The 27,914-nt window shown below is 40.6% G+C and overlaps 1 protein-coding gene across 2 annotated transcripts in view; it reads right to left on the bottom strand.

Annotated features, from left to right (window-relative positions):
• LOC124009148 (gamma-1-syntrophin-like) overlaps positions 1-27,914 on the bottom strand; it is a 45,361-nt gene that overhangs the window by 12,865 nt on the left and 4,582 nt on the right. Inside the window, exons 2-14 of one of the 2 annotated variants that reach the window (XM_046320665.1) lie at positions 20,028-20,307; positions 17,121-17,175; positions 14,994-15,128; positions 14,680-14,736; positions 14,397-14,454; positions 14,250-14,293; positions 14,002-14,043; positions 13,584-13,686; positions 13,172-13,254; positions 12,671-12,801; positions 10,395-10,524; positions 1,895-1,933; positions 87-203 (exon numbers count right to left, since the gene is read on the bottom strand). In XM_046320665.1, coding sequence (XP_046176621.1) covers positions 87-203; positions 1,895-1,933; positions 10,395-10,524; positions 12,671-12,801; positions 13,172-13,254; positions 13,584-13,686; positions 14,002-14,043; positions 14,250-14,293; positions 14,397-14,454; positions 14,680-14,736; positions 14,994-15,128; positions 17,121-17,147 — 966 coding nt within the window. In that variant the 5' untranslated portion in view covers positions 17,148-17,175; positions 20,028-20,307. The remainder of the gene's footprint in view (positions 1-86; positions 204-1,894; positions 1,934-10,394; positions 10,525-12,670; positions 12,802-13,171; positions 13,255-13,583; positions 13,687-14,001; positions 14,044-14,249; positions 14,294-14,396; positions 14,455-14,679; positions 14,737-14,993; positions 15,129-17,120; positions 17,176-20,027; positions 20,308-27,914) is intronic. The other variant, XM_046320666.1, reaches the window with a different exon arrangement.

Here is a 27,914-nt window from a genome sequence, read left to right as displayed (position 1 = left end):
CTTAGTTAAATGCCAGGTAAATACCAGCTTAAACCAGGCTATAAAATACCATTGCTACTTAAGGAAAGAGGGTGTATAAAGCGTACAGGAGGTGCTGAGAACTTGAAGAGTGAGGAACCCTTTAAGGCGAGGAATTTTGGTGAATACATTCGGTCCTGACCGGAGTCCTGCTCCTTCTCATCTACCCAGCCCATGAAGATAATCTGTCAGGGAGAGAGAGGGGGGGGGGGGGTAGAGAGGAGAGAGAAAAAGGAAAGGGAAGAGAGGTAGAGAAAGAGAGAGAAGAAGGAGTGGATCAAATGGAAAGGGAGAGAGGCAGAAAGGGGAAGGCAGCAGGCATCAAGTCTTTCTGCACTTTTCTCAATCTGGAGGATTGCAACGAGCCACAGTGAAAATGTTTGGCAGGAGATTGATTAATTGTGAAAACAGCTAACTAACTATCCATGTCTAGGCTGAAGGAGGGATTGGTGGTGAAGTGGGAAGCAAGAAAACATGTGTTGCCTTCTCTCTCTGATGATTTCATTCTGGTTTGACTTTATTGTGTAAAAATTCTGCCTCCCCCTGCAATAGTTGCCACTGGCACTGCCAGTCAACCAGGCCGTTCTGTGGACTATTCAACCTGGTTGGATTGACATTCAGAGAACATATTCTAGTACAGTAAGCTATGTCGAGTGGAGTAGAGACGAAAGGATGAAGCATCTTTTGGGCAACGTCTGTTTTGTAACCGTAAACTGTGCTACAGAAGAATGAAACATAATATTGTGAGAATTTTCTATTGAACAAAATACTATGTCATAATAATTCATTAACAATGTTAAGGATTCACTTGTATGGTATACATAGTAGTAGTAGTATTAGTAGCAGAAAAGTAGCACTAGTAGTAGTAGTTGCAGTATTAGTAGTAGTAGTATTAGTAGTAGTAGTAGTAGTAGTAGTAGTAGTGGTAGTAGTAGTAGTAGTAGTAGTGGTAGTGGTAGCAGTAGTAGTAGTAGTAGTAGTAGTAGTAGTAGTAGTAGTAGTATTCATAGTAGTAGTAGTTGCAGTATTAGTAGTAGTAGTAGTAAGTAGTGGTAGTAGTTGCAGTATTAGTAGTAGTAGTAGTAAGTAGTGGTAGTAGTAGTAGTAGTAGTGGTAGTGGTAGTGGTAGCAGTAGTAGTAGTAGTAGTATTATTATTATTCATAGTAGTAGTAGTTGCAGTAGTAGTAGTAGTAGTAGTAGTAGTGGTAGTAGTAGTAGTAGTAGTAGTAGTAGTAGTAGTGGTAGTGGTAGCAGTAGTAGTAGTAGTATTAGTAGTAGTAGTAGTAGTAGTAGTAGTAGTAGTAGTATTAGTATTATTCATAGTAGTAGTAGTTGCAGTATTAGTAGTAGTAGTAGTAGTAGTAGTAGTAGTAGTAGTAGTAGTAGTAGTAGTAGTAGTAGTAGTAGTAGTAGTAGTAGTAGTAGTAGTAGTAGTAGTAGTAGTAGTATTATTCATAGTAGTAGTAGTTGCAGTATTAGTAGTAGTAGTAGTAGTAGTAGTAGTGGTAGCGGTAGTAAAAGTCAGTGAATACCATTCAATTGATACCATTCCATTCACTCCATTCCGGCCATTATTATGAGCCGTCCTCCCATCAGCAGCCTCCACTGGTGAGCAGTAGTTGCAGTAGTAGCGGTAGTAGTAATAGTAGTAGTAGTAGTAGTAAAGTAGTTGTAGTAGTAGTAGTAGTATTAAAGTAATAGTAGTAGTGTTAAAGTAGTAGTATTAAAGTAGTAGTAGTAGTAGTAAGTAGTAATAGTAATAGTAGTAGTAGTAGTAGTAAGTAGTAATAGTAATAGTAGTAGTAGTAGTAGTAAGTAGTAATAGTAATAGTAGTAGTAGTAGTAGTAGTAATAGTAGTAGTAGTAGCTGCTTACCTGTTGATTAACTGGGAAGTTTCTGTTTATCTTCTTCACCTGTAAAATCAAACATAAAACTCACTGCTATATAATACACAAAAAGTACATTTTACGATTTTATAGTCCAGAGACTACTTTTTCGCTTGCATATTTATTACTACACTATAATAAACAAATAATCACTGGTTTGTTTCACTGAAGCACCATTTGTTGGATGTATAAAACAATATATTTCATTAAGTATCATCATACCAGTACTATATGCTCCTCTTTGTGGAACACACTCAGGCTGGCATACTCATACCAATAAAAAAACAACAGCTAACTGTTATCCCCAAAGAAATAAAATAATCCTGTTGAAGTAAAATAACTTCATTTATTCAACATATGCAAATTGCAAAATGCATAGATAGTCATTTCCACAAAGACTTGAGGCTGTTCCCAAAAAATCAATTGTCCTCTCTTTTTTTCTCTCTCTCTCTCCCTCTCTCTCTCTCTATTGCCCCCTCGCTCCCCCCTCGCTCTCTCTCTCTGTCCGTGAGCAATAAAAACTGTGGCGCCACTGAGAGAGAGAGAGGGGGGGCTATATCACACAAAAACAACACTAGACACATTGGAACACACAAAGCTTTTACTATCTCGTCCTGGAATATACAGGGTCTGAGGTCATCTGCCTTTGGCCTAAAGAGCAGGAACCCAGACTTCCTATAGAAATTGGAAATACAGACATTGTCATCCTACAAGAAACATGGTATAAAGGAGACAGACCCACTGGTTGCCTTCTAGGTTACAGAGAGCTGGTAGTTCCATCCACCAAACTGACAGGCGTGAAACAGGGAAGAGACTCAGGGTGTATGCTCATTTGGTATAGAGCAGACCTAACCTACTCTATTAAATTAGTCAAACCAGGAACATTTTACATCTGGCTAGAAATTACTAATGAAATGATCTCAACAGAGAAAAATTGAGAATTCTATCCAACCAAAAACATGGTTGTCTCTATGGGGGTGCCACAGGGTTCAATTCTCGGGCCGACTCTCTTCTCTGTATACATCAATGATGTCACTCTTGCTGCTGGTGATTCTTTGATCGACCTTTACGCAGACGACACCATTCTGTATACTTCTGGCCCTTCTTTGGACACTGTGTTAACTAACCTCCAGACGAGCTTCAATGCCATACAACTCTCCTCCCGTGGCCTCCAACTGCTCTTAAATGCAAGTAAAACTAAATGCATGCTCTTCAACCGATCTCTGCCCGCACCTGTCCGCCCGTCCAGCATCACTACTCTGGACGGTTCTGACTTAGAATATGTGGACAACTGCAAATAGCTAGGTGTCTGGCTAGACTGTAAACTCTCCTTCCAGACTCACATTAAACATCTCCAATGCTAAATTAAATTTAGAATCCGCTTCCTATTTCGCAAAAAAGCATCCTTCACTCATGCTGCCAAACATACCCTGGTAAAACTGACCATCCTACCGATCCTCGACTTCGGCGATATCATTTCCAAAATGACTGGAACGAACTGAAAAAAATCTGTAAATAGCCCATCCAATCTACCCCATCCTCATACTGTATTTATTTATTTATCTTGCTCCTTTGTACCCCAGTACCACTACTTGCACATTCATCTTCTGCACATTCTACCATTCCAGTGTTTAATTGCTATATTGTAATTACTTCGCTACCATGGCCTATTTATTGCCTTACCTCTCTTATCCTACATCATTTGCACATGCTGTATATAGATTTTTCTACTGTATTATTGATTGTATGTTTGTTAATTCCATGTGTAACTCTGTGTTGTTGTATGTGTCGAACTGCTTTGCTTTATCTTGACCAGGTCGCAGTTGCATATGAGAACTTGTTCTCAACTAGCCTACCTGGTTAAATAAAGGTGAAATATATATATATTTTAAAACCTAAGTGTATGTAAACTTCTGACTTCAACTGTACATGATCAAATACAAATCTTAGAATAAACTATTAAAGACTACCAGACCCACTGGATTCTCCAATTACATTGAATGAACTACAGGACAAAATACAAACCCTCCAACCCAAAAAGGCCTAGTGGGGTTGATGGTATCCTACATATACAGACCACAAATTCCAATTGGCTATACTTAAACTTTTTAACATCATCCTCAGCTCTGGCATCATCCCCAATATTTGGAACCAAGGACTGATCACCCCAATCCACAAAAGGGGAGACAATTCGACCCCAATAACTACCGGGGAATATGCGTCAACAGCAACCTTGGGGAAATTCTCTGCATTATCATTAAAGGGGAATGGAAACACTTCAGGAACTAAATCGAAGCTACTAGATGTAGTCAGTCCACTAATACTAAACATGCGCATTTAACTGACATCTCTATTTTTAGTATTTTGGTCGTCAACAAGATTTATTTGAGCTATGGTCAGTGTCATTTTAAATTGCCATAGTAATGACTGACGCCAGTGTGTCACTGGCAGGAATCATCAAATTGTCTGTGGTATTGAGTTTTCAAGTGGAGAGTGAATCGAAGAGAGTGATGTTAGGTGCGGACAACGAAGATGGCAACAACAATTAGTAATTCAAATATGAACTGTATAGCGGCAGGCTGTATGAATTGGCTCAAAAAAAATCCCTCTGTAAGCTACCAATCGGCTGCCCGAGGACCCACAACTTTTGAAGAAGTGGCTCCATGTCCTAAACATGAAGGACGTGCCAGCTCGAGCTAGCAGGATCTGCAGACAGCACTTCGTGGAGGTAGACTTCGCAATGAAGGGCACTTTCGATGCAACAACCGGGAGTTTCCGAATGGAAAAGAGTCATAGGCCAACGTTGAAGCCCTCTGCTTGCACCTCCATTTAAAAATTAGTGGGTTATGGAGTAGGGGTTACCGACGGACCATCATCAACATCGCTCACTTCGGAGTCAAGCAAAAGTAACGTGAACTCGTACATCGCCTTGGTCCGTACAATTGCCCTTATTTTAGCGCCCCCAAAAACGTAACACTTCCAGATCAACAGTAATGTCAATACCATTGTAAAGCACAATTTCTTCCCTTTCCAACAAAATAAATGGCATGACCTCAACGCTGCCCGTTTCTGCATAATTCAAGCAGGCAATGAGCCCTGTCGGGTCTTTTTAAAAATGGCAGGTGGGGAAGCGAAACTAATGCATGATAGTGAGAAGGAGAGATGTCGTGTGGGAAAATAGCTTTTTTCACTCGATCTGTTCAACTTATCACCTTATCTTCCCTAAAATGTAAATAAAACACTATAAAGAGTTTATATAATGTGTCATTACATACCTATTTGAAGGTTTGTGTCCAATTTGAATCAGGTTTTTAGGGCGGTGCTAAAGTGATCTTAGAAGTAAACAGCGGCATTGAGAATGATGATCGCATGCAATGATGACGGAAAAAATGACTAGGTATCCCCCTTACCCAGTCACTGTCCATTTCTTGTTTCTAAAGGATGAGAGAAGTGCTACACCTGGTGGAGAGAGATTATAATTCAGAAATAGTTGCTTTATGCGTGCTGTACGTTACGACATGACACGCCACGATGTAACGGAGGGTCCGTTTTTTTCAACTTTTCTCCAATACTATAGAGCCATTACCATGTCGATCAACGCATGAATAGAAACCTAGTTCACACCCCCGATTTTGAAGTCAACACAGTCGCTACAGTCCCATTAGTTTTCTTTGTAACCTCGTTTGAATGTTGCGGTTGCGCACATTTGTACGGAATGGGGTGAGTTTACTTTAACTGAAAGAGGAGGCGATGCGAGTCAATGCAATGGAGCCCCAGAGGTAACGTTAACCGGTCATGACTGTTGTTGACTAGGCTAGCGTTAGACACTGGACAACTTTGTTGCAACTCTAGTTGAAGGTAATTAGCTAATTGGGTCTGAAGTGTTTTGTGTAAAACCCCACAGCAAATAACATTAGCAAGCAACTCAACTGCAACTAAAATTGCAACATAGTTTCTCCGTGTACCCTTGTTATTAGCTAGTTACGGTAGCTAGCTTCCACCTCAGATAGTCAAGTACTATAATACATTTTGTTGACAGATTTGTTTTTGTAATGTTTTGTTATCTCCATCTCATTTAGCTAGACTGAAGACGAGATAGCTAATGTTTGCTGAAAAATGTATATCCCCGGTACATTGGAAAGAATTTACAAAATAACAGAGCAAACTAAAATGCTATTTGGCCCTAAACAGACAGTACATACACAGTGGCAGAATACCTGACCACTGTGACTGACCCAAACTTAAGGAAATCCTATGTACAGACTCTGTGAGCATAGCCTTGCTATTGAGAAAGGCCCCCGGAGGCAGAAGAGGGGTTATGTGCACACTGCCCACAAAATGAGGTGGAAACTGAGCTGCACTTCCTAACCTCCTGCCAAATGCATGACCCTATTAGAGACACATATTTCCCTCAGATTACACAGACCCACAAAGACTTTGAAAACAAATCCAATTTTGATAAACTCCCATATCTATTGGGTGAAATACCACAGTGTGCCATCACAGCAGCAAGATTTGTGACCTGTTGCCTCAATAAAAGGGCAACCAGTGAAGAACAAACACCATTGTAAATATAACCTGTTTATTTATTTTTCCTTTTGTACTTTAACTATTTGCACATCATTACAACACAGTATATAGACATAATATGACATTTGAAATGTCTTTATTATTTTTGAACTTTTGTGAGTGTAATGCTTACTGTTAATTTCTTATTGTTTATTTAACTTTTGTTTATTATCAATTTCACTTGCTTTGGCACTGTAAACATATGTTTCCCATGCCAATAAAGCCCCTTAAATTGACATGGAATTGAATTGAGAGACAGAGACAGCATTGAGGCTTCAAATGAAACATTCTGCAAGATTACAGGTATCAGCAGCTCGGAACGGGTTTCAAATAGTATTTAAAATCTTTCCAATACTTTGAGTGTTTGCTCTAGCCTGCCTAGAGCGCCAGATAGGTGGGATTTAAAGTTTTGGGACTAGTCTATTGGCCCATGAAGCCAGGCAAGCCCAATCAAGCACAGATAACGCATTTGCAATGGTTTGGAATAGTATTTGAACCCAGGTATCAGCACCGCCAAATAATCACCGCGCTATAAGTAGAACCCTCTCACAGGAATAGAGAGAGAACCAAATTATACCAAATTGTAGCTATTACATTTACATTTTCACAGTGTCCCATTTTCAAAGTGTACAATTTAACAGTGATCCAGTAGAGGGACCAATGTTTATTTTTTCAATGTTATGGAAAGATGCCTTTTATTACCGGACTATACATGAGCTGGGTTCTGGGTCAGAATACCACATACAGTTCATTCGGAAAGTAATCAAACCCCTTCCCCTTTTGTTACCTTACAGCCTTATTCTAAAATGGATTAAATAAATAAAAAATGGTTATTAGAAATTGTGGCTAATGTATATATATATATTTTAAAAATGAAATATCACATTTACATTACAAGTATTCAGACCCTTCACTCAGGTACCTTGTTGATGCACCTTTGCCAGCAATTATACCTTTGAGTCTTCTTGGGTATGTTTCTACAAGCTTGGCACACCTGTATTTGGGAAGTTTCCTTCATTATTCTCTGCAGATCCTCTCAAGCTCTGTCAGGTTGCGTGGTTGCACAGCTATTTTCAGGTCTCTCCAGAGATTTTCGATCGGGTTCAATTCCGAGCTCTGGCTGGGCCATTCAAGGGGATTCAGAGAATTATCCCGAAGCCACTCTTGCGTTGTCTTTGCTGTGTGCTTGGGGTCGTTGTCCTGTTGGAAGGTCAACCTTCCCCCCCAGTCTGAGTTTTCTTTTTTAAATGTGGTAAATTTGTTTTTTTTAAACACACACTGAAATACCTTATTTACATAATCATTCAGACCCTTTGTTATGAGCCTCAAAATTGAGCTCAGGTGCATCCTGTTTCCATTGATCATCATTGAGATGTTTCTATACCTTGATGAGAGTCCACCTGTGGTAAATTCAATTGATTAGACATGATTTGGAAAGGCACACACCTGTCTATATAAGGTCCCAGAGTTGACAGTGCATGTCAGAGCAGAAACCAAGCCATGAGGTCAAAGGAATTGTCCGTAGAGCTCCAAGACAGGATTGTGTTGAGGCACAGATCTGGGGAAGGGAACGAAAACATTTCTGCAACATTGAAGGTCCCCAAGAACACAGTGGCCTCCATCATTCTTAAATGGAAGAATTTTGGAACCACTAAGACTCTTCCTAGAGCTGGCCGCCCGGCCAAACTGAGCAATCGGGGGAGAAGGGTCTTGGTCAGGGAGATGACCAAGAACCTGATGGTCACTCTGACAGAGCACCAGAGTTCCTCTGTGGAGATGGGCGAACCTTCCAGAAGGACAACCATCTCTGCAACACCCCACCAATCAGGCCTTTATGGTAGAGTGGTCAGACGGAAACCACTCTTCAGTAAAAGCACATTACAGCCTGCTTGGTGTTTCCCAAAAGGCACCTAAAAAAGTCTCAGAACATTAGAAAAAATATTATCTGGTCTGATAAAACTAAGATTGAACTTTTTGACCTGAATGCCAAGCGTCACATCTGGAGGAAACATGGCACCATCCCTACGGTGAAGCATGGTGTGGGGATGTTTTTCATCTGCAGGGACCGGGAAATTAGTCAGGATCGATGGAAAGATGAGCGGATTCAAAGTATAGAGAGATCCTTGATGAAAACCTGCTCTAGAGCACGCAGGACCTCAGACCTGGCCGAAGGTTCACCTTCAAACAGGACAACGACCCTAAGCACACTGCCAAGAAAATGCAGAGCCAAGAAAATGAAGGAGTGGCTTCGGGACAAGTCTCTAAATAGCATTGAGCGGCCCAGTCAGAGCCCGGACTTGAACACGATCGAACATTTCTGGTGAGACCTGAAAATAGCTGTGCAGCGACGCTGCCTATCCAACCTGATGGATGGGCAGATATGAGCGGATAAGCACAGAAGATTGGGAGAAACTCCCCAAATACAGGTGTGCCAAGCTTATAGCGTCCTACCCAAGAAGACTCAAGGCTGTCATCGCTGGCAAAGGTGCATCAACAAAGTACTGAGTAAAGGGTCTGAATACTTATGTAAATGTGATATTTCAGTTTATCTTTATTTTTTATTCTTGCTAAAATTTCTTAAAACCTGTTTTGGCTTTGGCATTATGGGGTACTGTGTGTAGATTGATGAACATTTTTCAAATAAAATGAATCATTTTTAGAATAAAGCTGTAACAGTAACAAAATGTGGAAAAAGTCAAGGGGACTGAATACTTTCCAAATGCACCGTAATCATATCTGGGTTACAACCTCTTTCATGCACTTTGGTACAGTAAGAGATGAGCGAGGTGGTGACAGCCAGAAAACCCTCTCATCCACACAGTACAGTATTGACAGTGACTCATCATTATTATGCTCAATGTGACCCCTCACTTATTCCACTCCACATTCGCCCCCTAGAGACGCTGGTCTCCCTCACACTGCCCTCAGGCTGCATTATAATTACATTTCTCAGAGGTTGCTAATACTAAGCTAGGTGTTGAGATGCTCTTTACTAGCTACATTTCTAACCCCTCTCTCAGCAGTGCTCCAACCACCCACCGAGTCCAGAATGAAGATTTATCTGAGTGGGACTTAGAGTTAGCGAGCGACAGCCAGGCTAGCTTTTAGCTCTACTTCCTGACCTGGTCTTTGCCAGGTCCACTTAATCATTAAACACTAATGGCCAACCTGTTATGTATTTGGAAAAAATCAACTGTGCTGCTAAGAGATAGCAACACTAAAAAACAAAACGGATATTTGCTTTCTGTCTGGAGGATACAAATTGAGGATGGTCCATGCAGTAAGATACAGAACTGCCTTCCCCTGTTTGTTGAGTACTATCCATCTGGAAGTAACACAAAGCACTAACGTGTTTAACACATCCAGCCAGAGAAAGCTTTTTCAAAGACATGCAAACAGAGAAATGGAGCATAGTACACAGTCGCTATCTCCTGAGTTACTTTTAATTTGCTTACCACCTCTCGGGATGATTATTATTACATAATGCATTATTATGAATTATAGCAAATACAAGTGTATTGGTTAGCATGGGGGATGTAAGTGTATGTAGTGACTGCCTCCAAACACCAACACTGATATTGTGACTTACGCCTCCAAGAATGTCCCATAGCATGAAAAGACATTCATAAGTATATGACTTATATGATACATCTGACACATTTAATGATAGCTGTGTGAAACCTTAATGAAAATTGACAAGATCATAAACTGTTATAGGTTAACTACTGTGTGTAGATACTCAATCACCTTAACAGCCATCCTCAATCCATATGAGTGTAGTAATACAGTGTTCTATGACATTTTTCATCAAAACCGAACCCGTGGCTGTTTAAGACTATGGAAAATCAACCTAAAATTGAATCTATCTTACTCATGTTTTTGCCTAAGAAGCACATCAATTTGGTTTGATTGTACTCACATTGTGCTTGGTGAGAGCTGATATATTGGCTGCTATTGCTTGGAGCCAATCTAGGCAATCTTCAGCAGTGGGGCACGTGATAACCCCACTGCAAACCCCATCCACAGCTATGACTTGAAATGCATGTTTCCTTTAGAAATCAGAATCAGACAAATATACTTTTTAGTAGTGGTTGGCACCAATTCAGTATGCTATTAACATCGATATCAATATGAACAAGGCATATCTCAAAAATGTTTTATCCTTAGTCAGGCAAACAGCTTGTCTGTCCATATATTAATCATAACCCATGCCCTCTCAATTTCTATTCAAGAGAAATAAGTAAGTCGCTCTGGATAAGAGCGTCTGCTAAATGACTTAAATGTAAATGTAAATGTAACAGACAAGCAAGCTTTGCAGCAAATGGAGGAATCACTGTCTTATAGTGCCTTTGGAAAGTATTCAGACCCCTTGACTTTTTCCACATTTTGTTACGCGACAGCCTTATTCTAAAATATATATCACTAGCCACCTTTAAACAATGCTACCTAATATAATGTTTACATACCCTACATTATTCATCTCATATGTATACGTATATACTGTACTCTATATCATCTACTGCATCTTTATGTAATACATGTATCACTAGCCACTTTAACTATGCCACTTTGTTTACATACTCATCACATATGTATATACTGTACTCGATACCATCTACTGTATCTTGCCCATGCCGCTCTGTACCATCACTCATTCATATATCTTTATGTACATTTTCTTTATCCCCTTACAATTGTGTGTATAAGACAGTAGTTTTGGAATTGTTAGTTAGATTAACATCTGCTAACCATGTGTATGCGACAAATAAAATTGGATTTGATTTGAAAATGGAAATACCTTATTTACAAAAGTATTCAGACCCTTTGCTATGAGTCTCAAAATTGAGCTCAGGTGCATCCTGTTTCCATTGATCACCCTTGAGATGTTTCTACAACTTGATTTGAGTCCACCTGTAGTAAATTCAATTAATTGTACATGATTTGGAAAGGCACACGCCTGCCTATATAAAGTCTCACAGTTGACAGTACATGTCAGAGCAGAAACCAAGCCATGAGGTCAAAGGAATTGTCCGTAGAGCTCTGAGACTGGATTGTGTCGAGGCACACATCTGGGGAAGTGTACCAAAACACTTCTGCAGCATTGAAGGTACTCCATCATTCCATCATTCTTAAATGTAAAAAGTTTGGATCCCCCAAGACTGTTCCTATAGCTGGCTGCCCGGCCAAACTGAGCAATCAGGGGAGAAAGGCCTTGGTCAAGTAGGTGACCCAGAACCCGATGGTCACTCTGACAGAGTTCCTCTGGGGAGATGGGAGAACCTTCCAGAAGGACAAACATCTCTGCAGCACTCAGTCAATCAGGCCTTTATGGTAGAGTGGCCAGACGGAAGCCACTCCTCAGTAAAAGGCACATGATAGCCCGCTTGGAGTTTGCCAAAAGGCACCTAAAGGACTCTCAAACCATGAGAAACAAGATTCTCTGGTCTGATGAAACCAAGATTGAACACTTTGGCCTGAATGCCAAGCATCAAGTATGGAGGAAACCTGGCACCATCCCTACAGTGAAGCATGGTGGTGGCAGTATCACGCTGTGGGGATGTTTTCCAGCGGCAGGGACTGGGAGACTAGTCAGGATTGAGGCAAAGATTAACGGAGCAAAGTACAGAGAGATCCTTGATGAAAACCTCCTCCAGAGCGTTCAGGACCTCAGACTGGGGCGAAGGTTCACCTTCCAACAGGAAAACGACCGTAAGCACACAGCCACGACAACACAGGAGTGGCTTCGGGACTAGTCTCTGAATGTCCTTGAGTGGCCCAGCCAGAGCCCGGACTTGAACCAGATCGAACATCTCTGGAGAGACCTGAAAATAGCTGTGCAGCAAACCAAGTTTTGCTTTGTTATTATGTGGTATTGTGTGTAGATTCGAGTGGGGAAAAAACTATTGAATCAATTTTAGAAGAAAATGTGGAAAAAGTCAAGGGGTCTGAATACTTTCCGAAGGCACTGTAACTGCCAGTGGCTGACCTCTCCATTTGAATAGTCTCAAGGTATTTACAGGAGACAAGTCATCCTAACACCTAGCCCCCAAAGTCCCTCGCCAGCAGACCCCTCTCAAATAGACGGGGCACAGGGGCCACTGAACCTTCAGCAGTAGTGACAGAGAATGGCCCCTGGCTGTGTTTTGACAACAAACATTCCCCGGTCCCCCGGCTGCAGCCCAGCGCTGAGCTTACCTGCAGACGTCAGAGCCCGGGATGTGCTGTGACAGACGGGAGTGGAGGAGAGGAATAAGGCGCAGGTCCACCCATCTCTTCTCCCAGCGGAGCCCAGGGGACGTGGGCCAAGATGAGCAGGACAGTGAGTCCTAGAGGGGTTTATACACACAGAAAGAAGAGAACACCTCTTAGTTTAGTTCTTCATATAGTATCTCCCATCGTTTTTCTAATACGTCAATAGCCCAGGCTTGTTCATGATTCATACAGGTAGATGTAGATGCAGCAGAAGCTGTATATGTGCAAGCCATAGTTCAACTACTGAATACGTTGTTTTTCCCTCTGGCCCAGAGAAAGAGTTAGAGCACCCGGACTGTCACCGTCTGCCTGTGAATGCCACTGCGGAATAACAACAGCCTACTGGCATTGTTACAAGAGTTGCAGAGAGACAGATATGGCTGAGAGTTGTACAGAAAAGAGATCAGTCTCAAAATGGGGTGGGTTAAGAATGCTAAACTGTACCGTATTGTTAGGATGGTAGTTCAGGTGTAAGCCACTGTCACACAGAGGGGAGGACGTTCCACTGCTCTGGTCACTTGGAACACCTGGGAGGAGAATGACATTCAAAAGTTATTTATTCAGTCATTTGGAAGTCATATCATATCTTCTTTAGCCTTGGTACAATATCCAAAACTTTTATGTCTAGCTCTATTTCAGGTAAAAACTATATTCAAATCAACTTCTTTCCAGCTCTTTTTCAGAGATAATTATACCGGAGACAAATAATAGTCAATGCAGGAATCATCATGTAATCCATGTGCAGATGGAGTTTTTTTCTCCAATCTTGTTTTATTTTCTCTCATCATATCCTTACTGAAAATAACATACAATTTCAGCTCTTATATTTCTTTGGCGGTTTCTAAGATGCACGTACATGTGCAGTCTTCACAGAGGGGCAGTTTCAGAAAAGCAGGTGTCTTCTTCAAGAAAGACACAGTCAAAGTGACTTCCTCTCCGGCATTTCGTAAAACCTGCACCTGTAAAGAAATATTGTGTATTTACAATACTGCCATAGGACTTCTAAGTCTGTTACTCATCTCAACCACGTACTTGGATGATGGATGTAGTACAAATTCCCTTCTTAGAACAAGTAGATTAGATATCAGCTAAAAACCTGGGAGATTTATGCAGCCTCACACATTTAGGAGGTTGATACACACAAATCGGAAAAGGTGTAAAACTCATCTTACATGCCCCAAAGATAAGGTCCAAAACGTTAAACAAGATAAAGTGGTGTTGCAAGTGTTTGCAGCTTCAGGGAAATATAAAATATTAAGTTGGCAGCTGCTTACCGCTTCCTCGTGGCGATAGCTTCGAACATTTATTCCATTGATCTAAAAACAAACAATAATAACAATAGTAACAATAATATCCAATCCATTAAATTGATGATATGAGGTGGCTCAGTGAACTAATATATCATATTGTGATCCATCCCAAAGTGTGAAGGAGTTGGAATTTGATCAGACATACCTGTAGTACAAATACTGAATAACCCAAGACAGAAGAAACTGTCAAAATACTCATCATTATCCTTTACCTGGAGGATCCCATCTCCAATAAACAGCAGCCCAGACAGTTCAGCTGCAGACAATATATGAGATATTATTACGTTTGGGTAAATAAACCGTGATTCATAACTCATAGTGAAATGGGAAAAAAAAGACGAAAAAAAAGGAAAGCTTACCTTTTTGCTCTTTTGATATTTTTGATATCACAACAGGGATTTTGTGTTCTGCGCCTCCCTAGGGGGTGAATTATATAGTTATGTAGTTTGTTGCACAAACATTTGAAGGAAAGAAACAGAGGGTAAAAAAAGAGAAAAACTGTTGTGTCTTCCCCAATACGATACTCCATTAGTCTACTGTTGATATATCAATTGTGGCTTCAAAAGATCAATGGCATTAGGTAACAGTAAATTCAATGATAGAATAGGCAGAAACAGTCTAATCAATGGAGATCTAAATGACCTTAATGCTCAAGCCAAAACCTCCAATCGTCTGTCTTCTGATCGTTACAGTTCTCTCCTACAAGGAATCAGATGGAATAAAGAGGTGTTTATTGTGGACATACTTACGAGTATAAAAGTTTACCGTAGATAGTACAAGTATAACAAAGCTGACAACGGAAAGGCCCATTTTAAAAGGTATTTTCTCTCCAGTCATGCTCACACTTCACTCTCATGGTTCCAAATGTATCGTCTCCCCGACATGATATATTTTTCTGGTAATTGAAACATCCTTTCCCAAGGTATTTAATTTGACATGCAGGGCAGGTTACTTACACTGGAATAAAATGGTTCTCCTGACACGCAGATGACATCTTGCTCTTGAATGGTCAGAATGTCTTTAGCCAAGTGCAGTCGAATATTGAAAGGCTCCTCGTTACCATCTTGCAGCAGATAAACCCCAGTCTTTGTCTGCAAAGTAAATCAAAGTGGGAAAATCATGTATCGTTCTTCTTTGTCCAAATTAACTGGCCATGAAATTAAATCAAATTAATATGTCATCAAATTGTAAAGACATTGAAGAGACTTGACAGAGTGACATGTATGATAATGATAATTCTTCTTAGCCTGTTAATTTCAAAATGGTGACATGTAAAACAATGTGAATTCCACTTTCAGAAAGCTAGTAACCAAGAAACCATTTCAATTACATTGTATCTAATAGGTTTCGAAAATAGATATTATTCATGATCACATCAGGGGGAAAAAAAATTCCACTAGTGTTTATATTGCATACATCTTCAATATTATGTTGCAATTATGTTTGATAATAGGAGACAGTAGAAATATAGTTAAGCTAATTAGGTTACCGTAGGTCTCAGTAAATAATTTTCACTAATTGGTTTGAATTACAAGCATTTTCTATGCACTGTGCTATAACATTAATCAGACTAAAATATATTGTTGTCTTGGCCCTGAAAATAAAAATCCTTATTTGATAATTATCCAAAACCAGATAACTGCAACGATACGCCTCTTAATCACAGGCAACAGAAAAAAAAAGATTTACAATCATCTAATTTAATAAATCTCCAATTAAATAATCAATCTTCATTTTGTCTATCCATCTAAGGTCTTGTGGAATTAAAAAGTTTGAATAAATTATGCTCAGTCACCAGATATGCATTTCTCTGAAAGGAATGAGAGAAATCATCATCATATCCCGCGATCCATTTAAAACAAGCTGATCTGCATACATTTGCATTCTGTATAGCCAATTCCCCACCAACTAATTGGAATGCATGTCCTGTCCTTGAAACCACGGTTAAGTCTAAATAATAAAAACACCTTCACCTGACATGATTACAAGATTTAGGTGCTCCCGAGTGGCGCAGCGGTCTAAGGCACTGCATCTCAGTGTTTGAGGCATCACTACAGACACCCTGGTTTGATTCCAAGCTGTATCACAACCGCCCGTGATTGGGAGTCCCATAGGGCGGTGCACAATTGGCCCAGCGTCATCCGGGTTTGGCCAGTGTAGGCCGTCATTGTAAATAAGAATTTGTTCTTAACTGTCTTGCCTAGTTAAATAAAGGTTAATCGTTTTTATTTGTATTATTCATGTAAAGCCAAGCACACCAATGTCACTAAGCATCCTTGATGACAAACGCAGTAGTGTCACTAAAGGATACCAGTTTTGAAAAAATAAGGTGACATGGTAGGTATGGCAACTCAAATAATTACATTTACTTGTACAGTATCTAGATCTGTGTAAAGAAACCATAACATAATCAGCCTGGGTGTGTATTAATATCAACTGCAGCATCTCAATGTGAAAGTGTTTTTACAGTGAGTTGCCTTGCACACTATATCCACCGTGTGTGTATGACTCACACGCGTGAGTCTGTGTGTGCATGTGTTGAGAGAGAGAGACAGACGTTGAAGGCAGTCATTCTCGTTAGCCGAGCTGAATCAATGCTACGATGCTGATATATCTATCACTGGGTAGATCAGAAGCAGCCTCTACTCTGTCTGTCTCTCTCTACTCGGCTGAGCATTGTTTGACCTGCTGTAGAGCATGTATGTAATTACCCTTATCTCTGATCCCATCTTGTGTTTCATCATTACCTTCTCATCCTAATCCTCTCCATCTTTATCTAGCTACATCATCAACTCCAGTCAGACACTGTCGTCTGTGTACATTCACAATTTACACCACAGGCGGTTGGCACCAGGTATGCAACAAGGACAGTCACATTTTCATCTACCTAAGCCAATCATGCATTATAGAGATATGATAATTCAATGACACTTGTGGTGGTGCAAAGGTTAACATGTGTCAGCAATTGAGTACGCTGTCAAGTAAAAAGACAAAATGCTATTTGCCGTGGCAGACCAATTTGCTCCAATTATCTTTGCAAAATGCTGAGGGATTGAAATCTATTCAACTGAAATTCTACCTACCTCTTCATTTGAAGTCCTGAAATCCATGTGCTATGGTACAGTGAGGGAATCTGCCCTGGAAAAAGACAGAAGAGGGAATTCAATTGCATTAGCTTCTTGAACAAAATACCTAGCACTTAGTCAGTGACATGGTTCTTCTCACTTGTAGCAATAACACAGATTACCTAGTATTTAGTCAGTGACATGGTTCTTCTCACTTGTAGTAATAACACAGATTACCTAGCAGTTAGTTGGTGACATGGTTCTTCTCACTTGTAACAATAACACAGAATACCTAGTATTTAGTCAGTGACATGGTTCTTCTCACTTGTAGTAATAACACAGATTACCTAGTATTTAGTCAGTGACATGGTTCTTCTCACTTGTAGTAATAACACAGATTACCTAGCAGTTAGTTGGTGACATGGTTCTTCTCACTTGTAGTAATAACACAGATTACCTAGCAGTTAGTCAGTGACATGGTTCTTCTCACTTGTAGTAATAACACAGATTACCTCGCAGTTAGTCAGTGACATGGTTCTTCTCACTTGTAGTAATAAAGCAGATTACCTAGCAGTTAGTCAGTGACATGGTTCTTCTCACTTGTAGTAATAACACAGATTACCTAGTATTTAGTCAGTGACATGGTTCTTCTCACTTGTAGTAATAACACAGATTACCTAGCAGTTAGTCAGTCACATGGTTCTTCTCACTTGTAGTAATAACACAGATTACCTAGCAGTTAGTTGGTGACATGGTTCTTCTCACCTGTAGTAATAACATAGATTACCTAGCAGTTAGTCAGTGACATGGTTCTTCTCACTTGTAGTAATAACACAGATTACCTCGCAGTTAGTCAGTGACATGGTTCTTCTCACTTGTAGTAATAAAGCAGATTACCTAGCAGTTAGTCAGTGACATGGTTCTTCTCACTTGTAGTAATAACACAGATTACCTAGCAGTTAGTTGGTGACATGGTTCTTCTCACCTGTAGTAATAACACAGATTACCTAGCAGTTAGTCAGTGACATGGTTCTTCTCACTTGTAGTAATAACACAGATTACCTAGCAGTTAGTCAGTGACATGGTTCTTCTCACTTGTAGTAATAAAGCAGATTACCTAGCAGTTAGTCAGTGACATGGTTCTTCTCACTTGTAGTAATAACACAGATTACCTAGTATTTAGTCAGTGACATGGTTCTTCTCACTTGTAGTAATAACACAGATTACCTAGCAGTTAGTCAGTCACATGGTTCTTCTCACTTGTAGTAATAACACAGATTACCTAGCAGTTAGTTGGTGACATGGTTCTTCTCACCTGTAGTAATAACATAGATTACCTAGCAGTTAGTCAGTGACATGGTTCTTCTCACTTGTAGTAATAACACAGATTACCTAGCAGTTAGTCAGTGACATGGTTCTTCTCACTTGTAGTAATAAAGCAGATTACCTAGCAGTTAGTCGGTGACATGGTTCTTCTCACTTGTAGTAATAACACAGATTACCTAGCAGTTAGTTGGTGACATGGTTCTTCTCACCTGTAGTAATAACATAGATTACCTAGCAGTTAGTCAGTGACATGGTTCTTCTCACCTGTAGTAATAACACAGATTACCTAGCAGTTAGTCAGTGACATGGTTCTTCTCACTTGTAGTAATAACACAGATTACCTAGCAGTTAGTCAGTGACATGGTTCTTCTCACTTGTAGTAATAACACATATTACCTAGTATTTAGTCAGTGACATGGTTCTTCTCACTTGTAGTAATAACACAGATTACCTAGCAGTTAGTCAGTGACATGGTTCTTCTCACTTGTAGTAATAACACAGATTACCTAGCAGTTAGTTGGTGACATGGTTCTTCTCACTTGTAGCAATAACACAGATTACCTAGCAGTTAGTCAGTGACATGGTTCTTCTCACTTGTAGTAATAACACAGATTACCTAGCAGTTAGTCAGTGACATGGTTCTTCTCACTTGTAGTAATAACACAGATTACCTAGTATTTAGTCAGTGACGTGGTTCTTCTCACTTGTAGTAATAACACAGATTACCTAGCAGTTAGTCAGTGACATGGTTCTTCTCACTTGTAGTAATAACACAGATTACCTAGCAGTTAGTTGGTGACATGGTTCTTCTCACCTGTAGTAATAACATAGATTACCTAGCAGTTAGTCAGTGACATGGTTCTTCTCACTTGTAGTAATAACACAGATTACCTAGCAGTTAGTCAGTGACATGGTTCTTCTCACTTGTAGTAATAACACAGATTACCTAGTAGTTAGTCAGTGACATGGTTCTTCTCACTTGTAGTAATAACACAGATTACCTAGCAGTTAGTCAGTGACATGGTTCTTCTCACTTGTAGTAATAACACAGATTACTCAAGTAGTATGATTGTGCACCACTTAATATAAACACAAAACCCACTAGCATGGTCTGCCTATTTTCTGTCATGTCATCCTTGTGGGACCAGCAATATCAATCCAGAGTAATAGATTTTCATTGCAATTTCACTTCTTTCAAGCAGAATCCTGTGCAGAACTAATCAGGGGGGAAACCAGAGACCATTAAATGTCTATGAATAATTCATAAACTGAAGGTGGGAACCTAAGTATCTATCCTGATAAATGTTTCAATATGGAATCTATTGCTCCCGTCACCTGACTGACTGTGTTACACTATCTGTTACGGAGTTACAGCAGGGCGAATCATTGAAGCTTTTGAAAACAAGTATCAGATGAAGGAGTAGTGCAGAGCAATAAATACATGGCTCTGGATGGGGATGAGGATAAGATATAGAACATATGCTTCCCTTGACCTCAACTTTGTGGTGAAAAAAACTGCTGTCCTTGAGAAGGAAATAGTTACACTATAACAACATTGTGCTCGAGGGGTATATGTTGCAGTATATATTCAAGGTTCACCTCAGTAGAAAGGCCCCCGGCTCTTCGTCTGTAGAGGTCTAGCCATGAAGCAGGCAGGTGAGCACTGATCCTACCCGTGGCAGAGGAGCTTCCCTGGGCATGTCTGTGGGGGGACGCATGCCCTCCCCTGGAGCTGGTGGCAAAGCCTGGCCTGCGGTGGGCTTGGTGTTGGCTCTGGGCAGTGGCTGACCTGGTGTATGTGCTGCCACAGTTCCAACAGTGGTTACGGAGGGCGTCCGATGGTGGACTCAGGAGCAGTTCCACTCAGATCCAGAATGAGCTGAGTTGAGATCAAAACATAACATTAGTTCGTTTGTGAGGTAGTGGGAACTAAACCATGAGGCTATAAAGGGCCAATGCCAACAAATTATGGCACAACAGTAACAGCCCATACCACTTTAACCGGATGCAATGATGTTTCATATTTACAGAGCTCCCAATCATCGCACAGAAATATTTCCCAGTGCAAAAAGACTGATAACTTAACAGCATAACTCTGGGTGTGATGGTTTTCAAACCAGTTTATGGGAAGGCACAGAGGCAATTTGTTTGACAAGCGCAGAGGGTGAATTTCAGAGAGCAGTTTGTTACAACGCCGTGAAAAGTCTCAACTGCTGCAGGTTGAAGGCACCTGTGGGTCCAAAAATATAAATACCTAACGGCAATTAACACGTATTCTTCAGTGTCCTTGTTGTTTGTATGCCAAGCGCAAACGTTTCTGCCAAGGTGTTTTGTTGTGTTGCAATTGAAACCTCAGGAGAATTTATTCTCGTTAGTGCACATTTGTTGACACGATATCACATATCTGTGAAGCTGTATTGGCAAGCTGCCTCTTTGATCATTGTTTTAAGGCACCTTTTCAACTCACTTTTCATTCACATTTGAAACTATACATCATCATGTTACGGAAATCTTTTCTCTCTGCATCCAAGAGTATGCTAAAATACTATATATTTTTTAAACGTTTATTTAAAACACAGCCTTTGCAATGTCTCTCGGTATCGTGGCTTCCATCTGGAGCCTGCCAACTCATTGAGTGATGCATTCCAACGCTCTTTTAGATCTTCTTTAAATAAAAATGTCTACATCTGTCCCAAAATGTGCATCTAAAACAGGAAATGTTTCATATACTGTATGCAGCCTGGCTGTTTGTCCACGAATGCAGGCCTGCTTCCAGCAGGGGCCCTCGAGAACATACTGACAAATGCAAGCAGTTCACTTCACTGCCAGAATCCCAGTCAGATAGACTGAGCTGAACCTTATGTGCAATTTAAGTTGAGTCAGCGTAACTCACAGGCACAGATATTTCCCCCAAATCACTGCACAGTGTTTCTCAAATAGCACTCCTGGCGCCGACACAATAGCAGTAGAAAGTTAGCGTGGAGTGGAGAGGAGTAGTTTTGCTTCATTTGCTTGGAAGGTGTTGGCTGATAGAGACATCGCCTTGCCTAGGACCTGAAGACAGCAGGTGTCGGCCCTCGAGGAAGAGACCAGCCATTTATTCGACCTGTTACCTTGGTACCGTGACCTGAATCTAAGGGAGGTGACCATAGTAGCTCGAGGCTTAAGCTTTAGGGCTCGGTTCAATACGTATCGTAGAAGATCTGTGGTATAGCGTGACAGAAATGTAAAGGCAATGTTACCCATGCTCGCGGAGAATGCATTCATGGTAAATGCTGCATATATCAGCTCAATCGAAAATGACCTTGAAATGACAATCTGACCATACCACAGATCTGACGTGATACGGATACGGACCGAGTCCTTAGTAGTCTTATGTAACCAGACGAGTGTGCCTCTGGATATGGAGTATACCCCAACATACTGTACATTTACGCCTATCTGTAAAGTCTGGTATGTGAGCTTAAAGCTTTTAGCAAAGACAGCTTTTCATTGGTTTCAATGCACTAATGACCCAGGCGAAGTTCCCATTATTGTTGATTAGTTGAAATTAACACATAGGTTCAGGACGAAAAATGAAATCAATCAGATGACAGGATCAATTTACAACTCTGCCTACCCTTCTGCCTACACAGTATATAAACAGTGACATTCCTCACAATGGTGTGCTGGCTGATTTCTGCATCCCACCTCCAGCAACGCCCATCTCCCTTCCTTCTTCTCTCTTGGCGGATTCTTCCATAGAGATAATATGAGATGAAAACTACTAGATATTCTCTATGAGTTCTTCTCTACCTCGGTCCTTGATCTGGAGCCAAACCGACACGAGACCATATCCAAGCCAAAGTAACTACAGTATTTTCCATTTCTCAACCATATGTCCATACCTGCACAGTCATCAGAAAAATGGGATAATAACCAAACGCAGAAATTTGGTTCATGTGGAAAAATCTACTTAAATGAATTGGTGACAAAACAACCATGAGTAGTCCTATGAAACAGTGAGCGGACTCTCCAATTAAATAGTTGAAGTCTATCTCATTGCATTCCATAGCCCTTACCATGAGGTTTCATTATAATAAATAGTGTTTATGTTCTCATCCTGTCTGTGCTCGATTTCTCCTGATAGTTTTTGCATGACAGAAAGAATAAGAAAAACAAGTCAACAGTGCTTGATCGTCGCTCTCCAAAGGCTAACCTCAGAAAGCAACCAATTATTTTCTCAGTATTTACAGAGGATCCGTCAGATTCAAGAGCACCCTAATTAGTGTACTGTTTTCAAATGCTCCTTACAGTAGGCCTATGCATGGCTGTGATTGTGTGTGTGTGTGTGTGTGTGTGTGTGTGTGTGTGTGTGTGTGTGTGTGTGTGTGTGTGTGTGTGTGTGTGTGTGTGTGTGTGTGTGTGTGTGTGTGTGTGTGTGTGTGTGTGTGTGTGTGTGTGTGTGTGTGTGTGTGTGTGACTTTTGTATATTCCGCTAGTTCCTGAGTCCTTGTCTACTATTTTGCATCATTTGAAAAAGGGACTGTCAAACTGCTCCCCACATTACCCCCGTAACGTTCTTCATTCTGTCAAGTATATAGGGAGAGGAAGAGATTGCTATTACTTCTTGAAATGTTCAAGTTAACTAATACCTGAGCCACAACCGTATGTGTGCTCAATCTCTCTATACCAGTATGGTCAGTGCTATTACGCTCGCTCTATACCAGATCCATTCAGCAGTGAGAGTGAGGGAGCAGAGGTAAATTAGTGACAGACACATTTATGGACCCGCTTCCTGACCTTCCTGATTGTGATGAATGGTTCTTGGCATGGCATAGCCTACAACTATCAAGTGGGTGCCAACTTAAATCCAACCGGAGCATTTCACAAACTGGTGCTGGCCCATTATAGCACTGAATATCCAGGAATGGTTCATTATGACCAAATGGTGTTATGTGAATATACGGTTTATTTATAGCTTCAAAATGTGTTGGTTACGTTTCCCCAGCCCCATCTCTCAGATATATACCAAACCAAGTGGCGGGGCTAAAACACAAACTCCAGATTGTGGCTTTAAAGAGGGGTACATTTTATTTAGAGTTCAAGCATTTACCATCTGGTGGGTTTTATATACTTTTCTCCAGTGAGTTTCTTCATTAAAATGAATAAATTGTCCCATTAACAACACAGGATAATGTACTAATGTAATGCCCGTTCCATGATCTCGCCATCACGGTTGACAACTCCATTGTGTCCTCCTCCCAGAGCGCTAAGAACCTTGGCGTGATCCTGGACAACACCCTGTCGTTCTCAACTAACATCAAGGCGGTGGCCCGTTCCTGTAGGTTCATGCTCTACAACATCCGCAGAGTACGACCCTGCCTCACACAGGAAGCGGCACAGGTCCTAATCCAGGCACTTGTCATCTCCCGTCTGGATTACTGCAACTCGCTGTTGGCTGGGCTCCCTGCCTGTGCCATTAAACCCCTACAACTCATCCAGAACGCCGCAGCCCGTCTGGTGTTCAACCTTCCCAAGTTCTCTCACATCACCCCGCTCCTCCGCTCTCTCCACTGGCTTCCAGTTGAAGCTCGCATCCGCTACAAGACCATGGTGCTTGCCTACGGAGCTGTGAGGGGAACGGCGCCTCAGTACCTCCAGGCTCTGATCAGGCCCTACACCCAAATAAGGGCACTGCGTTCATCCACCTCTGGCCTGCTCGCCTCCCTACCATTGAGGAAGTACAGTTCCCGCTCAGCCCAGTCAAAACTGTTCGCTGCTCTGGCTCCCCAATGGTGGAACAAACTCCCTCACGACGCCAGGACAGCGGAGTCAATCACCACCTTCCGGAGACACCTGAAACCCCACCTCTTTAAGGAATACCTAGGATAGGATAAAGTAATCCTTCTCACCCCCCTTAAAATATGTAGATGCACTATTGTAAAGTGGCTGTTCCACTGGATGTCATAAGGTGAATGCACCAATTTGTAAGTCGCTCTGGATAAGAGCGTCTGCTAAATGACTTAAATGTAATGTAAATGTACTAACATATAAGCCAATGGCTTGAGTGAAGTGAAGCAAATAATCGGACATTGTTGTCTCAATTAACATTAACGCATTCATTTAACTCATAGGTATTCATGCACATTACAGTGCCTCTTATAATAGATAGTTAATTCCCCCTAATTCATTTTAAAAATGAGAATAACATGAAGTACAACATGAAATTCAAGTAGCAGCCATTAGCAGTGTAAAAAACCAGTCCTACATGGGGGGGGGGTATCATGCTGTGAGGATACACAAACATGAAATATGAATAACCTAAGTGCATTGCAGTGAGCATTGGCCTGATAGAAACAACTTTGCACTGTTAGATGACGTAACCTATTATTTTCTGAAATAGAGGACTGTATCCTCTATTAAATCAGCAAAAGACTTGAAATGCTAAGGGACATGGTTGTGCACGAAAGGCAATTTGTTTGACAAGTGACAAATTTGTCAAATGGGGGTATACTGTCTGAAGGATGTATAGCACATTACCAGAAATAATGGTCTTATAATAGCCTACATTCAATGTACGTCATAGGGGAAAATAAGAAACTTCTCATTTTGGTTTGAGCTAAATCTGACAGAACTCTAATTCTGTACATTTATACCTCCCAGATGAATTGTGTAATTATGTGGAGTTGTTCCCAAATAGTACTCCTAGACATTTTGCAATTTCATGAATGATTTGAAAATATATATCACAAATGAAGCAATGTACAATCAACAAACAATGCATCAAGACTGTATGGCATTTACCTGGCGTCTAATATATAACTGACGTACTTGCCCTTTAAGGGAAATTATAAAGTCACAACCTACTTATCTGTAATAAGCAAATAACATCATAACTTGAGTCAATGTGCTGTACGTGCTCTAACTAAACAATGTGCATTTTAACTCATTCCCACATTGATATTACACAATGAATAACACCACTGGGCTAACATTAGCTGAAATCTATCTCTATTTTTGAGTTGCAATACAGAACAAAAGTAATTAAGAAACAAAAATAGCACTATTAGTGTTGCGTGTTTTGAGCTATTTGAGTTCGTGAGGATTGACTCATTTACTCATCGCTCTGCGCTGCCTGGGCTAGAGGACAAACAATTTTATGTTTGTACAACAGCGACTCTGTAGCAAACAGAGAGACATAACACTCTGAGGTACACTGACTGACAGACTGACTGAAGCATCTACAGTCAAATCTGTTTGTGCTATTGTTTATTCATCACACAAATCCTTATACAGTTGAAGTTGAAAGTTTACATACGCGTAGGTTGGAGTCATTAAGACTCATTTTTCAACCACTCCACACATTTCTTGTTAACAAACTATAGCTTTGGGAAGTTGGTTAGGACATCTACTTTGTGCAAGTAATTTGTAACTTTGACACAATACATTTTTCCAACAATTGTTTACAGACAGATTATTTCACTGATAATTCACTGTGCCACAATTCCAGTGGGTCAGAAGTTTACATACACTAAGTTGACTGTGCCTTTAAAAAGCTTGAAAAATTCCAGAAAATGATGTCATGGCTTTAGAAGCTTCTGATAGGCTACTTGACATCATTTGAGTCAATTGGAGGTGTACCTGTGGATGTATTTCAAGGCCTACCTTCAAACTCAGTGCCTCTGTGCTTGACATCATGGGAAAATCAAAAGAAATCAGCCAAGACCTCAGAAAAACAAATTGTAGACCTCCACAAGTCTGGTTCATCCTTGGGAGCAATTTCCAAATGCCTGAAGGTACCACGTTCATTTGTACAAACAATAGTAAGCACGTATAAACACCATGAGATCACACATCCATCCTACCGTTCAGGAAGGAGACGAGTTCTGTCTCCTGGAGATGAACGTACTTTGATGCAAAAAGTGCAAATCAATCCCAGAACAACAGCAAAGGACCTTGTGAAGATGCTGGAGGAAACAGGTACAAAAGTATCTATATCCAAAGTAAAAAGAGCCACATATCGACATAACTTGAAATGCCGCTCAGCAAGGAAGAAGCCACTGCTCCAAAACCGCCATAAAAAAACAGACTACGGTTTGCAACTGCACATGGGGACAAAGAATTGTTTGGCCATAATGAACATCGTTATGTTTGGAGGAAAAAAGGGGAGGCTTGCAAGCCGAAGAACACCATCCCAATTGTGAAGTACAGGGGTGGAAGCATCATGGTGTTGGGGTGCTTTGCTACAGGAGGGACTGGTGCACTTCACAAAATAGATGGCATCATGAGGTAGGAAATTATTTGGATATATTGAAGCAACATCTCAAGACATCAGTCAGGGAGTTAAAGCTTGGTCGCAAATGGGTCTTCTAAATGGACAATGACCCCAAGCATACTTCCAATGTTGTAGCAAAATGGCAACAAAAAGAAGGTATTGGACAACAAAAAGAAGGTATTGGACAACAAAAAGAAGGTATTGGTAAAAGGACAACAAAAAGAAGGTATTGGAGTGGTTATCACAAAGCCCTGACCTAAATCATAGAGAGAATTTGTGGGCAGAACTGAAAAAGTGTGTGTGAGAAAGGAGGCCAACAGACCTAACTCAGTTACACCAGCTCTATCAGGAGGAATGGGCCAAAATTCCCCCAACTTATTGTGGGAAGCTTGTGGAAGGCTACCCGAAACGTTTGACCCAAGTTCAACAATTTAAAGGCAATGCTACCAAATACTAATTGAGTGTATGTAAACTTTTGAGCCACTGGGAATGTGATTAAATAAATAAAAGCTGAAATCAATCATTCTCTCTACTATTATTCTGACATTTCACATGATAAAAAATAAAGTGGTGATCCTAACTGACCTAAGTCAGGGACTTTTTAATAGGATTAAATGTCAGGAATTGTGAAAAACTGAGTTTAAATGTATTTGGCTAAGGTGTATGTAAACTTCCGACTTCAACTGTAGCCTTCGTTCTCAGTAAAATCCAGTCAACATCTGGGACAATTCATACGGATGGATGGTCGACCGAATCGGGCCCCCAGAGAAATATGAGGTGTGATAGTCTTCCTCTTTCCCCTGCTCAGCTCTGGAACTGCAGTAAATTGTGATGAAGATGACCACAACCTCACCTTACATTTTATATTTACATTTGAGTTATTTAGCAGATGCTCTCTTCCAGAGAGACTTACAGCCTCTCCTTGACATCTCTTTACCCTCTACATTTTCCCTTCAGAGGCAGCAGCCATGGCTAAAGGACAACATCAGGATCAGTGCTTCTAATTTGTCTTTTCACAGTGGAATTGGCTTTCATTCAGGGACCGACTACCGCATTTGGGAACCTGGGGCAACAATCTTTTTTTACATGTATTTTTTGGGGGTGGGGCAGATTTCCTTTTGTGAAAATAGCTACCTTTCTGCAATTCAACACATTTGTTAAACATTTAGCAGTTTTATAATGCTATTCTACACATGTTGTCATGACGCTAAGATAAAATATTGCAGTTT

The sequence above is a fragment of the Oncorhynchus gorbuscha genome, linkage group LG22 (genome assembly GCF_021184085.1).
Source record: "Oncorhynchus gorbuscha isolate QuinsamMale2020 ecotype Even-year linkage group LG22, OgorEven_v1.0, whole genome shotgun sequence".
Lineage (NCBI taxonomy): Eukaryota > Metazoa > Chordata > Actinopteri > Salmoniformes > Salmonidae > Oncorhynchus > Oncorhynchus gorbuscha.
The sequence above is the reverse complement of the archived record's forward strand: the minus strand, read 5'-3'. Positions and strand labels throughout refer to the sequence as shown.